Source organism: Mixophyes fleayi, chromosome 7, assembly GCF_038048845.1.
Source record: "Mixophyes fleayi isolate aMixFle1 chromosome 7, aMixFle1.hap1, whole genome shotgun sequence".
Lineage (NCBI taxonomy): Eukaryota > Metazoa > Chordata > Amphibia > Anura > Limnodynastidae > Mixophyes > Mixophyes fleayi.
In genome coordinates, this window is record NC_134408.1 from 124840218 (window position 1) to 124857539 (window position 17322).

A 17322-nucleotide genomic window follows, 5' to 3' on the forward strand; every position below is an offset into this window, starting at 1 on the left:
CACGGCAGTTCCCCCCCCTCCTCCCTATAGATATGCAGGGCAGTTCCCCCCCTCCCTATAGATATGCAGGGCAGTTCCCCCCCCCCTCCCTATAGATATGCAGGGCAGTTCCCCCCCTCCCTATAGATATGCAGGGCAGTTCCCCCCCCCCCTCCCTATAGATATGCAGGGCAGTTCCCCCCCCCCTCCTCCCTATAGATATGCAGAGCAGTTCCCCCCCCTCCCTATAGATATGCAGGGCAGTTCCCCCCCTCCCTATAGATATGCAGGGCAGTTCCCCCCTTCACTTACCTGTAGTTGTGCCAGCGTCGCTCCTCTCCTCAGATCAGCAGATAGGAAGTGAAGACGTCCTGCTTCCTGTCTGCTGCACAGCAACAGGCAGCCTGGCGATTGGCTGTGTGTTGCTAACCACTGACCACCAATGCTTTTGATCGTCGAGCCCTCCACCCCCCCGCAGCGACCCCCCCCCCCCCCCCCCCCCCCGCGGCGACCCCCCGCCTCCCCCACCCCGAAAAAAAAAATGAATGAAGGAAAAAAAAAAAAAAATTAAAAAAAAAAAAAAATTATTTTTAAAAAAAAAAAAAAAAATACCCACAGTGCAGCGCCCCCCGGGACCCAGCGCCCCAGGCTGCAGCCTGGTCAGCCTAGTGGTTGATCAGGCCCTGATAACTAAACACTGTGCAACACTCTACATAGGAAGTTATTGAAAGTAGGAGACTTTAGGGTTTTACACAGGTGTTTCAACAGATTTTGAATTAGGGAACATTGATACTTATACTGAGTTAACAGCATGGATGTTCGGTTAATCATCTATTATTTTAGGGTACAGGCACCCATGAGATCCCTGATATAGCCCCTAGGATTGAATGAAACAGAAATGCACCTTAGAAAGGACCTACAATGAGGCTTGTAATATCCATACTTGCCAACTCTCCCGAAATGTCCGGGAGACTCCCAAAACTCAGGTAAGTATCCTGGACTACCAGGAGAGCAGGCAAGTATCCCACATATCGCAACTTGCTCCTCAAAATGAAGCAATTTGCGGTGAATCATGAAATTTTGGCCCCGCCCCCGTAATAAAATGCTGTTTTTTATCGTAGGGGTGGGGCCAAAATTCACCGCGCCCCACACCTCTCGCCAACCAACCACGCTCCCTGCCCGAGATCTCCAGGAATTAAGTTTCCAAAAGTTGACAAGTATGGTAATATCCTTACGAAGAGCCCAGGGGGCATACATATTAAAGTTGGGGAAACACTGGGACAATGCATTCAGAAAATAATAACACAAAATGTGTCTATGTCCCATGCTGCTTATGCCCTGCATTGTACTGAACGTCTGTGTACATACACTACGCTCAGGGAAACTGCACACTTCATTCAAGGTGTATCGCTGCACCGTTAAACATCATGTGAATGGAACAAAGCGTAGACATTGGGATAACACAGGGGAATCACATGTGTATGAAAGCATACTGACTACATGTTCTGTTATACACAATTTTACTTATCAGCAAACACTTGAAGGTAAAAAAAAATTGTACTGATGAAAAGTATATGAAACATTTACAGCTACAGTTAAACAATTGGAAACAGCACACTGGCCGTTAATTATTATTTTACATAGGATTCCATAAATAGCGACATTTTACTAACAGGAATTACAACTATGTAAAATAATGGAAAAAGTCATATATGAGGGAAGAGAGAGAATACACTCACTACTAGACAAAGTCCAATCTAGTGACACAAGAGAGAAAACCTAACTGGTAGGAGAGTATTTAGTCGTATCTCTTGCAAAAACATTCCAGGCCTCCTCTGTCCACAGATTAAACACACAAGTTTCCTTCTACGTCATCTGTTTTCCAACACACAGACTCATGTGTGTCCATGTGTTTCCCAGCAAGATCAATTAGTACTTTTATTATGTTAGGCGGATGGCTCAGCCAACCAGGTTCAGATTTGAAAAGTTGAATGACTCTCGTCCACCTGTATCATGATTCTTGTGTGCTCTTAACGTCTGTTGTTCATTATACACCCTGCCTATTACATACATTGCACAGTATTATGCTTCTTGGATGTCCTGTATGTCTCTGTAATACACTCTACATCCGTAAGGTGCTGCATATTCTTGTGGTGCCTTATATACAAAAATAATATCTCAAAAGTATTATGTGAAATTAGTACTCATCATCATTGTTTATTTATAGGACCCCTCATACTTGCCTACTCTCCCGGAATTTCTGGGAGGCTCCCAAATTTCGGGGAGTGACCCCGGAAGAGAAGGCATCCTCCCGGATCGTTGTGGGGCGGAGCTTAATGATGGGATTGCACCGTTAAGCCCCGCCCCCGCTATGTAATGCAGTGCCGTTTGGTGTTTCATAGCAGGGGGCGCGGCCAAAATGATGCAATTCCCGCCCACCTCTTCCCAGAAGCTCCCAGAGACTAATTTGAAACGGTTGACAAGTATGGCACGGATTCAGTAGCGCTGGACAATCATCTTACAAATATGACATACATAAATATAATAAACACACTATCAGATACATTTATACAATTAAGCATAACGAAACATACATATACAGTCATGAGTTCGCAATCACAGCTAGCACATATAACGCTACGAATTCCATGCGTGTGAGTGAACAGCAGAAGACTCAGCTTAAGACAGAACATCAGGGTTGCAGAGGTGGAACTAGTGATCTGTGGGCTCCGGTGCCGGGAAGCGGGGAGGAAGGAACCGGGCCCCACAGCTTGCTAGTTCCCCATGCAGCGGGCCCCATTGGTTCCATGGGCCCCGTTGCACCAATGGTAGTTCCGCCACTGCCTGGTTGTACGAGGTGGACAGACATGAGACATAGGACAGAGAGGACCCTGTCTGTGAGATGTTATATTTTAGGGAAATTGTGTTACATTTCAACATTCACACATGAGATTATCACGCGACTGATCACTGCTGCTTCGGGAGCTTGTTAGAGCCACCATACTTGGGTTCCATGTAGGCCCCTGTACCAGGGGCAGATCTAGAAATTTTTCTTACCTGGGGTGATTTAGGGGGGGAGAAGGACGATTTAGTCCCCGCCCCCTTTTTGACAACTTTTGCTGCCAACGGCTGCACACTATGTGCAGGTCCGTTCGGCAGAGACAGGCCGCTCTGCCTACAACTGTTTAAAAAATGGGCAATTTTCCTGATGGCTTATACCTAATAATGCTTAAATGACACATCTTTTTGTCTTTTCAAGCTCCATTACCACCAGAAGCATAACTCCCAACTGTCCCAATTCTCCTGAAAATATATAAATATAAAATGTATTTACACAAGGGTGTGAACATAAAGTAGTCACTTACATACCAAAAAGTCCACATTTCAAGTCAACTCTTTGAACCAAAGCACTACAGGCTGGTTCTGTGTACAATTTGGACACAATTACTTCTGTGAGCGACACGAGCTGTGATCTGTGGTCAATTAGGTCTAAAGCAACATAGTCGGTGGCCAGTGTCACAAGGTCTATAGGAAACTTTAATAGTTCTTCAAATCAACTAAACCAAAAATCTATTAAATCTACAGGAATAAAAAAAACAAAGATTAACTGTAGTGAATAAATTACATTCTCTATCATCGCATGATAATATGCTTGTTCTGAGATATAAATTCAAACAACATTCTAAAATCAATAAGGTGGATTATTTATTGACCAACGTTCTTGCCAGAAAATAGCCAAATCTTGTATTTCACACCTTATACTGAATAATAAAATGCACATTGGATTTTAACACAATCATATGTGTATTGGGAGAAGATTCTCACATAGGCTATTTATTAATGAACGCCTTTTTAACATGAATCCTTTCAATCCTTATAACAAAGATAATTATTGAAAGATTGTGTGTATTTATTAAAAATCTTCAACAGGAAGAGCCCTCTCCTATCTTATCTAGGAGGGGAGAGCAGTAAGATGTGGTGAGGGATCCGAAGATCGCAATAACGGCGTAATAACGCAAACGCCTAATTTTACAGGGTGGGGTCAACTTCCCTGAGAATCGCGGCATTTTGGATTTAATGCTGCCCACTTCACTAGGAAGTGGACAGATGCGGGAGGCTGCCATACTCTCCTGGGAGTCCGGAAGACCTACCCAGAATCCGGGAGTCTCCCGGACATTTCGAGAGAGTTGGTAAGTATGATCTATGATATCTGCTGCGATGCACTGTTCAGAAAGTTGAACAATAGTTAGATTTGCGGTGGATCCCCCACAACAGCAGTTTTCGGGGAATTTAGATGAAAAAAAATGATTAATAAGTTGGTCCCATAGGGATCAATGATCCCGGTAGTGCTGCATATTTAGGACAGTTATCATGAAAACATGAAATTGTAGCAATCTACCAAAATGTGTCTTTATAAACCAGAGCTAAGGCTGCGGGTTATATATTGTGTAAAGATCCTATGCAATCTTACTTCAGATGCGATCTCTGTAACGATTCTACCAACAACTGAAAGTCCCAATCAGCATGCCGGTTCATGCGTACATCATACCTGCCTACTTTAAGGCAGTGCAGTCCTGGAGACTAGAGGGCGGGAGGAGGCGGGGCGTGGTCAATCACGTCATTTTGGACAAAATGACGCGATTGACCGAGAATCGCGCTATTTTACCAAGGAATTGTGGGATGCGGGGAGACTTGCCTGCTCTCCCAGGAGTCCGGGAAACCGATCCAAATTCCGGGAGTCTCCCAGACATTCCGGGAGAGTTGGCAAGTATGACGTACACACCTACACAATTTACCATCAGATCTGAGATCTGCATCCCTCATAACCAGAAGTGTTAGACGGTCGTTAGTGCACACACACTTCCAAATTTGCTCAACATCGTTCCATCATTGATCGTGATTTTTAGGAAAATTATAAATCCAATTCAAACGATGCAACGTATTTTGGTCCGATAAGACATGATCGTGGGAGCATACACTGCAATAACGGACCTAACAGTCGTTTATCATGTGGTCTGATCTATAATTGCATAGGTGTGTACCCAGCTTAAGTCTTGGCTTTTCTTGATGTTTTGTTACTTCTTTACATAACGTATTTACATAAAGGAAAATGCTATAGGGATCTACATTTTCCCACTTGTTTTATCCTTTAATTTCAATTATACTGTTTGTCTTTTGTTTCTATTATGCAAGGCTATCATAGCTTAGATTACTGCCATATTAATGTAACATCCACAAAAAATTATTTCTGCGTCTCTCATCCACACTCATTACATCCTCCCGTTCCCGGTTACAGGACTTTTTTCGGGCTGCACCGACTCTATGGAATTCTCTCCCTCGCACAATAAGACTCTCCTCTGTTCTACAAACTTTCAAGTGTTCTCTGCAAACCCACCTCTTCAGACAAGCTTATAATATTCCTCAACCACCCTCTTAACCTCACTACATTACCCTTTTACCACCCTCTACACAATTTCACACAAGACAACTACCCCCTGACCAACATTGTTGTGTGACAGGATCATTTAGCTTATGAGTCACTTTTACCTTTGCAGTCTGTCTGGACCCGAAATGTAAAATGTAGACTTAACCTCATGTATCAAACTCCCATTGTCCCATAGATTGTAAGCTTGCGAGCAGGGCCTTCTCACCTCTTTGTCTGTTTTACCCAGTTCGCTTATTAGTTTACTGTGTTTGTCCCCAATTGTAAAGTGCTACGGAATATGTTGGCGCTATATAAACGATGATGATGATGATGATTTCTGGACATTAAACAATGCAGTGATGCTGTGTGCCCGAAATATCACGGAAATGTTGTGGTTACATGAAACCACTGATATTTACCAGACTCTACCTTAATTATTGTAAAGTTATATATGTGTCAATGCGGTGGACTGACATGTATCTGAATTAAAGTACAGCATCCTCTGTGGATTCCTGTTTATAGTCTTCATTAAGATGCAGCAGGATGAGTGACAAACTGATCAATACTGCTATAAGATGTAAACCAATAACACATCTCCTCAATAATGTATTGCGATCCATCACATGCATTGAATAGCTAAAGAGATTTAAATAAGTGACATTGAGAATTTATTAGTAAGAGCCACTGAGGTTTTATTATCACCAGCGTTCCGTAAGGAGACTCATATAACCAATTAGTTAAACAGATAATATTAGAGTTTTTCTTAATTTAGGGTAGGAGAAAATGCAGTTAAAGGATGGAAATCTGCATGTCAGCGATGCAAGGGGTGCAAATGCAATGTTATATTTATTTTTTGCATGCAGGGAAAATGTTGTCTGCCCCAGCACGCAGCACAGATACTGGAGAGCTTTGTTTTTACACTGCAATTTAGAGTTGATTTAGGATGACCCTCTTCCCCCCCACCCAACCCCAAAGTCTAAATCTGTTCATATAATGTTGCTTTTCCTGCAGTATAACTGGACTTTGCCAAGGTGAAAAACTGCACATTCTAGCTGGATTTACATCTATACTCCTAAATCTAACTCTAAATCATACTTACCTACTGTCCCAGAATCCCGGAAATTTTGTCCACCCTAAGGATATGTGCACAGGTGGCGGTTTGGATTCACCCATGTTCCGATGTGGTTTTAGAGCACTTGTTGAAGAGTAGACATGGGACACAAGGAAACGCATAGAGATCAATGCAAAAATGAATGTGAAACATTGGGTTTCCTCCAGACTCTCTGGTTTCCTCCCACACTCCAAAAACATACTGATAGGTTAATTGGCTGCTACCAAATTGACCCTAGTGTGTCTGTGTGTTAGGGAATTTAGGCTGTAAGCTCTATTGAGGCAGTGACTGATGTGATTGAGTCCTCTGTACAGTGCTGCGGAATTAGTGGCGCTATATAAATAAATAGATGATGATAATTAGTAGCGCCACATATATATATATATATATATATATATATATATACATATATATATATATATATATATATATTTATATATATTCGCTTCTTCCTTTCATCTCGCCCTCTAACAGTGGAATGGGTTACGGGCAGATTAAAATAATTAGAATTGTTAGTTGCAAGGATGACCTCCATAGTATGTCTATGGGGGTCACTTATTTTTATAAGAATGTATTCACCCATTGATAGCATATTCTTTCAAGGATTCCAAAGTTTTGCCAGCTTGCATTAAAACATTTGCTAAGTGACACTCACTACACACCTGGTAAACGCACACATGGGGGTAAATGTATCATACCCCGGTTTCTTCAACTCCCGCGAGTTCAGCGAGTTGACAGCTAAAATTTAAAGCGGCGCTGCCTTGTAAAGGGAAGTTTCCCTTTACAAGGCAGCGCCGCTTTAAATTTTAGCTGTCAACTCGCCGAACTCACGAGAGTTGAAGAAACCGGGGTATGATACATTTACCCCCTGGAGTCATCTTATAAAATGTTTTAAAGCCCAGAGCCCTTCAGTACTCTTCATGGTGTCTATTTATTATTCATCAGCAGTAGCAATCATTATGTATGGCTGCAAATCACAGTAATACATATTCCAGTATCGCTGCTTTTTGCTGTGCCGGGGCTACTGTGGGATCTCTGGCAAAGATCCCCTGAAGCTTTGTTTCTTTTGACCACGATCCTAACGCCGCCGGCGAATGGAGAAAGTGAAATGCACAGAGCGCTGTCACCCAGGAGGGGTCCAACTGAAGCCTCTCCATTGTAAAAGACCAGTAACGCCATCCCGAAATGGCATTACTTGGCCACTATTTAGGCTCAATAAATTGTCTAATGCTGCTGGCCCCAAAGAGGTTTATAGGGAAAAAGGTAGGTGGCGGCAAATAGGTTACTGCGATTTTTCCAGCGTCAACTCTTTGTTAAATAAGAAACAGTGGTGGGGGATAGAGTTAAAAAAATGTATTCTGCTTCCATACACGTGAAAGTTTCACATTTAGGTGTTTAGAAATAACAGCTAATTGTTTTCTTTACATCTTCCTCACTGGAATGTTTGGCAGACATGTGCAGACAAGACTAGACACACTGAATCTATGTACTGCGCAGACAGTATTTATCTTGTCTTTTTATTTATTTAAGCAGACCTTGCTGATAAAATATACCCCTTTATCAGCATTAATGTGCCCAAAAGTTGCCTGTTGCCATGACAACCCTACAGTGACAGAGATACAAGATAATGTCTTGCACAGAACGTCCAATCAGACACTGAACACTCTACAAAATAAACAGATTTTCTTCTGCTTAGTTATGAAGCAAAGTAGGGTTATTGCAAACTACACAAACATACAAATGTGTTGCCTTTTATGGAGAATTACAACTTCTGATAAATTTAGCTAAGTGGCTTGTACGTGCCATCTACCAACGTATACTAAACACTCTGCTTTATATTTCTGTGGTCATTCTGTACACTATATAAGGGCCTGATTCATTGAGGAAAGTAAGGCAAACAAATGAGTAAGTTTTCTCCTGGACAAACTATGTTACAATGCAAGGGGTGCAAATTAGCTTATTATTTTTGCATGCAAGTTAAATACGGGCTGTTTTTTCATGTAGCACAAAAATACTTAGTAACTTTATTTTTAAACTGAAATGTAAATTTGATCTAGGACATGTACATGTCCTACCCCAAATATAAATATGTCCCCACATTTTACCTCCCCCCTCCAATGCAATGCAATATGGTTGAGCCATACATGCCAATTGTTAAGATTGTCATGATTGAGAAGTCATGTGACATGGGGTAGGGTGAGGGCGTGGTGACCACAGCCCTGCCCCACTATAGAAAGCCGAAATTCATGGCATTGAATGGAGGGGCGGAGCTTAATGACGTGATTAAGCCCCCCCACCATTCCCAGGAATTCTGGGAGAGTAGGCAAGTATGGGTTTTGACCACGTGCAAAGTTTTTTTTTTTTTTTGCTTTACTTTCCTTAATGAATCAGGCCCTAAGAAGTAATGCACAAGGTCAAACAGTGTTTAAAAGCATTATATTTTATAATGTATCTTCCTAGACCTATTTTCTGTTGATTGCAGGCTTAAAAGTCTTCCATTTCATTTATCCTTTGGCTACCATGGTGCAGTTATCAACTCATTCTCTTCCTTACTGTTTTGCAACAGGCCAGGACAGCCAAATACAGAAGAAAAGCTGAAACAGAGAGTTTATAGAGATTGGACGTATCTTAACAAACTTCAAAGGTATCCAAAGCCAGGTGCAGGCTGGCTAATTTTAGCCCGGGAGGGGAGCAGCCTCAGTTTAGGAGCCTATTAGGAACATTTTAAAGGAAAAAACGCAGGTAGGCCAGTGACCCAGCCCAAGGTAGCCCACTATGGGACCGGCCCACGGTGCCCCCAGCCCCTGTCCACAGAACGTGTTTCTGCTATACCTCATTTTGCATGTTTTATAAACACCGTAGTAGCCACTGGGAACATTACACCAATAAAGTACAAGATAAGCAATGAAGACATTGTTGTACCTTAAATAAATAATAAATCACTAAGCAATGAGGAATGCAGAAATGCTCCCCTACCAATCATAGCTTTAGAGCCTATATATGTCATTCAGCTTTGTCAGATGGAATGTGAGATTGCAATGCAGGAAAATTTACAGCAGGTTAGTGCTGGGTGAGGAGTGGTTCCCGTCACTGTATCCTGAGAGATTAATAGCGCTCAATAACACAATGTATTCTGTACATATTAATAGAAACACTTGAATCAATGATTTTAAATATTGCTAGTGATTTATTGTTTATTTTGCAAATTGAAAATATATTCACCTCTGTTCAGCTTTCATAAAGGAAAATATTACAATACATCTTACAGATAATAATAATAAAAAAAATAAAGGACCAATTTTACCACAGGGAAACCCCTGCTAAAGCTGCATGGTATTTAGCTTACTTTAGCCCTCCGCTTGTGTTGTGGTCCGTTCAATGCAGAGTGCGGTTCATATAGAACTTTAAAAAGAAATCATAGATCCCAAGGTAATCGTTAGGGCCATTCATACAGTCACTCTGACAGCCCCCGGAGGTATACAATCTGGACACAGTCTAGGATGGTCATCTATACACGATGACCACTCAATAACTTGATCTTTGAATAATTTGGTTGGTCTTCCAGGCCACGCTACGACACACAATTAATAATTCATAAACTGACCAATACTTGATCAAATTACAGCTTAGTAATACTTAGAAAGTGTATGACTTCAGACCCTCCACCATGATCCCTTCCACCTGGTACAAACTGCTCTTTATTAATTAATTTATTAATTAATTGATGCTTAAAAACACTTCTCATCAATTGATTCAGCCCAGGTAACTACAATAGTACATTACCATAATTTGTAAGGCCAGGAGTACAGCAAGTTGCACTAGGTGGAAAGGGCCATATGTACCTGACTGAGGGTTTAATATGAGCCGATCACATGATAATAGAATTGCCTAATCTCCTGGGGGTATATTTATCAAGCTGCAGGTTTGAAAAAGTGAAGGTGTTGCCTGTAGCAACCAATCAGATTCTAGCTGTCATTTTTTAGAATGTACTAAATAAATAATAATTGGAATCTGACTGGTTGCTATAGGCAACATCTTCACTTTTTCAAACCCGCAAGTTGATAAATTTACCTCCTGGAATGTCTGGGGGACTCACACTTTTCGGGTAGTTCTCCCGCACTCCTGGAGGAGTAGCCCACACTCCCAGAATCCATCTGATCTTCCTATGTTTCCAAGCCTCCTGGCCAACCATGATAACTATTGCGATTTGGCTATGGATTTCTATCCACTACACTGCAAACCCTTGTGGGTCAATCACAACTTAATTATACAAAATCATTTATAAGGTTTTAAAACATTCATAAAATGGTCTGATAAGGCATTACAAGCTTTTTAGAAAAACCCACTTTTATTATCTTACGGGCTGACACAGCGAGAGGGGGGTGGGTGAATACACTTTTCAGTCCTATAGGCTGCATTTCTCCTCCAACTTAAGCCCTCTGAATAACAAAAGGCTGCCAGCTACAATCCTAGGCCAAATCATTCATAGCACTAATCTTTTGTTGTCCTGGAATTCTCTGCTACCCAATGGTAACAGGTCCTGTGTACACGTAGGCAGACTGCCCTGACACAGCACAGAACAAGTCACAAAGATTAAATACTCTGGAACTGCTCATTATAATGCTGCTAGGAGCATGTTAGCAGATAGAAATGAATGTCTTATAATGAGAACCGTTTAGTTACAGAGAGCACTACAAGTACAGTGATTGCTGCATCAGTACTGAGGTCATGGGTTCGATCCCCACATATGTCCTGTCTGTGTAGAGTTTGTGTTTGGATGTTTTCTACAGCCGTTTGTGTCAATTAATTGTTCTGTCCAGTACTGAGTAATATGATTGGCATGGTGCTATATAAATAAACAGTAATAATACTCTCTACAGGTTTCCAATATATTACATTGATCCACCAGTGAGAGGGAAGTTTACTCTGTACATAACAATCTCATAGGCGTCAACCTGACTCATTCCATCTAGATGATATCTGTCTTTGCAATCTTAGCACTGACTATTATCCTGAATGAACATGGGCTCGATTAATAAATGGATGTAGAAGGATTTCTTTATATCAGTTAATTGAGACCAGCTTAAGGGCATTTTCAAACACAAGTGTAAGACTTCTGTGATTGTCTGACCAGTTCTAAAGCGAATATAGGCTCCGCCAACATAACATTAAAGTGAATGTGGAACGCTGTCTGCCTGTCGCACCATAGCGCCTCTGCTGTGAAATTTCTGCTTCACGTGTCCACCGACAGCCTAACGCTGCCGGCAAATGCCGAATCTGAACTGTGTATGTGCGACTAAAGTTGTGCATAGGATTTATCCCGGTGGGGGATCATGCGAAGCCAATCCGGCTTCAGTAGACCCCTTAGGGGTATATTTAACAAATTGTGATGGTGCACTAACGTGCACTTAACATAGAATCCAAGCCCCGATGTGTCCCCCGCATATTTATTAAAGATGCATCGCAGCAGATATCGTGGATATCTGCTGCTTTGCATTCTGCTTCGTTTTGGGGAGTAGTCACCATTCAATAGTATGGTGACAGCTCCCTCTTGCAATCTAACAAGTTCCGAAAAATAGATTTTTTCGGGAACTTGTCTTGATAATGTACGCCAGCACATTATCATTAATGAAAAGTTTCAGTGCTGTCAGCTCTGCTCCGACGAGCAGAGCTGGACAGTGCATGTGTGAAGGGATCACATGATTCCTCCCTGTCATTCACACTCTCTCTCTGCAAACTATAATTGCCGATAGAGAACAGAGATGTTTGTGCGCATGCCCGAGGGTTTCACTCGGCGCATGCACACTGGAGTAAGAACAGGACCCCCGTTGACCACATACTGCTTCGGAAACGAAGCAGCTGTGGTAAGTATGATTTCTACTTCACAGGAACAGCAGTTTTTCGGAACTGCTGTTCCTGTGTTGCTTTTTTAATAAATATGAGAAATAGTTCAATCCTTATCAATGCGATAAGGATTGAAAACTATTTTTCATATTTTGCGAGTGATGATAAATGTGCCCCATAGACAGGTAATCTAACGCCATCCTAACATCGCAGTCCTCATGGAGTTCTATGGGGACTGTGATGCAGTAGACCACGATTTCTCCTGCATTACCCCTTCATATATTTTGCAATGACCATTCTCCTGAGAGCTGTTTTCACCGGGTTTATGGCTGATTGTCAGCAATAGGCCCTTATGTATGGTGTGACAGGGGAAAAGTGTTCTCTATTTGCATTAAAGTTATGCTAACTGAGGGTATCCTCACTTTAGAGCACCAATGATATTTGGCTAGAAAATGACAGCATTCTAAAGTGCTCACCTGACACCACTCCTATTGAATAGTCAGTATTAAAATCGGGGGGCAGACACATATCTGTGGAGGGAATGAATCAATTTGTCATCTCTGCTGTCTAATGTATTTCACTCAGACTATCTCTACTAAGTTCTGCAGCCTCTCATTCTCTATATCTTACATGATAAAAACAAACACTCACAAGATAAAAGCACTTCTGATAGTACATTTTTGCTACACAGAGACATATGATATACTTTTTCGCTCCACTTATAATAGGAGGAATGTCTGAGCTTGTCCCACTAACTTCAGCATCATGCTCACTGACACCTTCACCTCCAGGCTCCGAAATCTGGAAATAGTGCTAAAAAATTATCCTATTAGGCAACATCATTTGTGCAGGGTTGTACTGTACAGCAGATTCGCAGTGCAGCCCTTCCTAATGGAGATCTAATTAGATTAAGCTTTTAACATACATCTGCATTGCTCAACCTTTCGTATACTTGCAACTCTCTAAGCTATCAAATATACACTTATCGCCATGACAGAGATTACTTATCACCATGACTTAGTATTATTTTTTCAGTGGCAAAAACTATTCAGAACAATAACAATTACTAATCACTGTATGGGGCCTAATTAACAAGCTCCTAGTCCCCCAAATACTGGGCACTACTGCCATTTTAAATACCCCCTCTATTTATAACTAAAAGATCACAGCAGATACTGTTTTTGAATGCAATAGCAGTTCCCCATAGGATTCTATGAGGACAGCTATTTTGCGTGATTTAACAGGTTCCGAAAATCAAAGATTTACGGAACTTGTGCCCGACAGCCAACACCACCCGTCTGAAGATGGTGTCAGCCATTGAAGCCTATGAGGAGAGGATATAGTAGAGGGATCTTCGGATCCTTCACTGCATCTGACCTGTGTTCCACTTCGGTTACTATCGCAAATGTGGCCAATTTGCAAGAGTGACCTTAGAGGAGAAAGTAGATAGGTTCTCCTGTGTGTTCGCAGAGCCATTTATCGTGACTGCTGTTTCCCGAAAAATCAATTTTAATAAATAGTCATTCCTTATCACTGCGATGAGGAATGAAAATTATTTTGTACAAAATGCGGTTATCGTTAAATATGCCCCTAAACCCTAGTATTGTTCCACTGAGCATACGTGGGGACTTGAGATGGCATTAACAGAACAGGTTTACAAACGTGAAACTTGATAAATTGTATTTCCCATACTAAGGCATGGAAAAGCCTTTGTCAGCAAAAAAAAGATGCATCGCATTTTCGAAGGCAATGGTGCTTTTCGCAGTTGGGTAAATCGGCTGTTAGTCAGCGCTGCGGAATCAGTGGCGCTATATAAATAAATGGTGATGATGATGATGAATCCCTATTAGATTTGTGTGTTCTCTAAATTGGTTTTACGATACAAAAGCACACTATTTCATGATAATCCTAAACATTTGTTCTAAAACAATATTCATAGAGTCTAGGATTCAGTAACCTGTGGCTCTCCATATATCGTGGAACTACAAGTCCCAGCATGCACTGCTAGTAGGAATCTGTTACCTTATCTCTGTTGTAACAAAGAAAATTCTCTGTAATTCACTCCAGGCTAGTCACTAGGGGCCTGATTCATTAAGGATCTTAACTTGAGAAACTTCTTATTTCAATCTCCTGGACAAAACCATGTTACAATGCAAGGGATGCAAATTAGTATTCTGTTTTGTACATGAGTTAAATACTGACTGTTTTTTCATGTAGCACACAAATATCAACTTTAAATTTCAGTATACAAATAAGCTATCAAGTATTTGTGTGCTACATGACAAAACAGTCAGTATTTAACTTATGTGCAAAACAGAATACTAATTTGCACCCCTTGCATTGTAACATGGTTTTGTCCAGGAGACTGAAATAAGAAGTTTCTCAAGTTAAGATCCTTAATGAATCAGGCCCTAGGTCACTGACCACTAGTCAGTATAACATGATCTCTCAAATCACTAATAACACTGAATTACAGGTGTACAATATGAACAACCAAACTGACAGCTACAAATATTTTCTCTTAAGTGTAACCACAGATAAACAGAACATTTTTTGTTTCCCACAGAACTAAAACCAACAAGTGGGCAATTCATGTTTTTTTTTTTAATAAGAGGGAATATACAGTAGCTCTCAGTATTTGCACTAAACACAGGAACAGCTCATGAATATGTATAATCGTTACTACATAACTGTTCTTCAGACATATTTCCAGGCTAATGTTATATTGAATAAGTCTGTTGGATAAAGCATCCTTCTACTAGAAAAACAACTAAAAGAAAATCTAGCAACAAACAATAAAGTGTAAATACAACATGTATCAAAAGCATCAATACACAACTATATCTGCGGTACAAGTCCACATAATGCTTTCTGTGGCTTCCGGGCAGCCCCCACCTCTCTTATTCCAATGTTACAGTGAAGTTTTATTAGGGAGCTGACAGCCAGCACACAGAGAAGTCATTGGGGTGTGAAAGGCAATGCAAGCAGACAACAATGCAAACATCAGCGAACGGGGGAGAGGGAATCTCTAACCTATTCCCACAGGGACAAACTGCATGTGGGGGCAGGGGGGTTGTGTGGAGCAATTAACCATTCTAGTGTGATGATAATTAATCAGGTCACCGTAGAAAAACACTTATACAGCAGAAAAGGACAATGAAACTTGGAGCTAGTGCAACTGTTCCTAAAATAAGTTCAGTGCCCACCCCTTGGGCAACCTGTAGCTCTCCAACTGTTGTGCAACTAACTACAAGTTCCAACATTCTGGGGCTTGTAGTTTGACAACAGTTACCCCAACCTGTCTGTCCCTGCTCTAGAATAATACAGTTTCTATAATAGTGACCAGCACAAACTACAATTTGCCAGTCTTCCTCTGAAAACTGAGTGTGAGAAGGGGCAGACTTACATGCATTATTCATCAGCTTAATCATTTACTCTACAGTTTCAAAGTTCACTAACAGTGATCTGAGGCAGATGTTCAAAGACAATAATAACATTAAACTAGCAGCTTTCAGGACTAAACTATACCTGCTAGCAGCATAGATTACACAGAACATCCCGTGCACCGAGTAATCACTGCAGTACATACGTATCAACTCAGGTTATAGAAGGAGTGGAACCTGTTACACTAGAATCAGGCCGTGCAATGTACCCATAACTATTGGGGGTCGGGGGTATTTGCACAACGAGACACTGCAGTGAACCTGTGGCTAATGCAGAATCAAATGCAAATCAGAGCTGTCAATCATCGAGAATCAGTGATTCTGAATTTCCGATCCTAACAGCATCCAATGCAACAGCCCTGGTTATTAGTTGTCTTGAAGAGCAATGCTGCAATGCAATACCTCTGGGTAAGAGGAACAACTAGTCCGAGGAACATCTGCAGAAACTTTGCACAGACAACTGACATAACAAAGGAGAATGACTAAAACTTGTCGCCTCCGGGCGATCTGCAGCTCACATAAGAATTACAATGCAATGCACTTACAGTCGCTTATCGTCCGGGTGCAATTGCCGGTGCATGGCCAAGGAGAAGCCGAACAAACTCCCGGGGTCTCCTCCTTTCTTGATGACATTGCTAGTATCCAGGTTAAAAGCAGAGATCAAAGTGCCCGAGAGAACTCCAAAGCAGAACAGGTAAACCAAAGCCATCCTTCCCTGAGCCTCCATGTGCGTAGAGTATCCTCTGGTATTTCTCACGATCGCCCTCTGTCTTTATTTCCAACCCCCCCTGATCTCTCTTTTATTCCTGCCCCCTCCCTGTGCCCTTTCCCTTGCACCCGTCCCACTTGCTGTGCTGCAGCTCAATGCTACCGTTGTTCTCAGGAGAGATCAGGCTTTTATATGAAGTGCTGGAGGAGGCAGACCACGCCTTGCTGCCCAAGTCTTGTCTGCAGCCTGGGGGACTAAGGTCTCTTCTCTTCTTCAGGGCTTCCCTGCCCCAGCCCACTCCTCTCAGACTCTCCCCAGCTTCCGGGCTGTACAGCAGGTGCTTTGGCTTTTGCTGTATGAGCCTTAACTGATATAAAACTGTACAGTGCTAGGGAGGGGCTCAGACCATGCACAGGCACAGCCAGCAGATCTGGGCAGGGATCCAAAGCTGTGTTACCTTAGTCATGTCCCTGTGCCTCAGGTAGCACAAATCCAGGGTGTGCTTGTGTGCGCTACAGGCTGCTCATTCAACTGGTGATTCCGTCAAAGGCTTTGTGATTAGAGAGCTGTATTATTAGTGTCTCTCCAGGCTCAGGATCTGGGCTCAGTAAAATGTGAACGTTTTTACTGATCTTATGTTTCCTGTACTCTAGTTACTAAAGTGACAACAATTGTCTTGTACTTAAAGGTCACAGTAGCCAGTTATCCAGGGATGCTCCTAAGGGGCACATTTATCAATCTTATCATAAAGTGAAAAATAGTTTTCAATCCTTATCGCATTGAATTATTTCTCACATTTATGAAAAGCGCA

The 17322-nt window shown here is 41.7% G+C and overlaps 1 protein-coding gene across 2 annotated transcripts in view; it reads right to left on the minus strand.

The window, feature by feature from the left end:
- The window catches only part of ITGA6 (integrin subunit alpha 6), a 73801-nt gene extending 56954 nt beyond the window's left edge, over nt 1-16847 (minus strand). Inside the window, exon 1 of one of the 2 annotated variants that reach the window (XM_075180630.1) lies at nt 16348-16847. In XM_075180630.1, the coding sequence (XP_075036731.1) occupies nt 16348-16529 (182 nt within the window). In that variant the 5' untranslated portion in view covers nt 16530-16847. The remainder of the gene's footprint in view (nt 1-16347) is intronic. The other variant, XM_075180631.1, reaches the window with a different exon arrangement.
- Between the last annotated feature and the right edge of the window lie 475 nt (nt 16848-17322).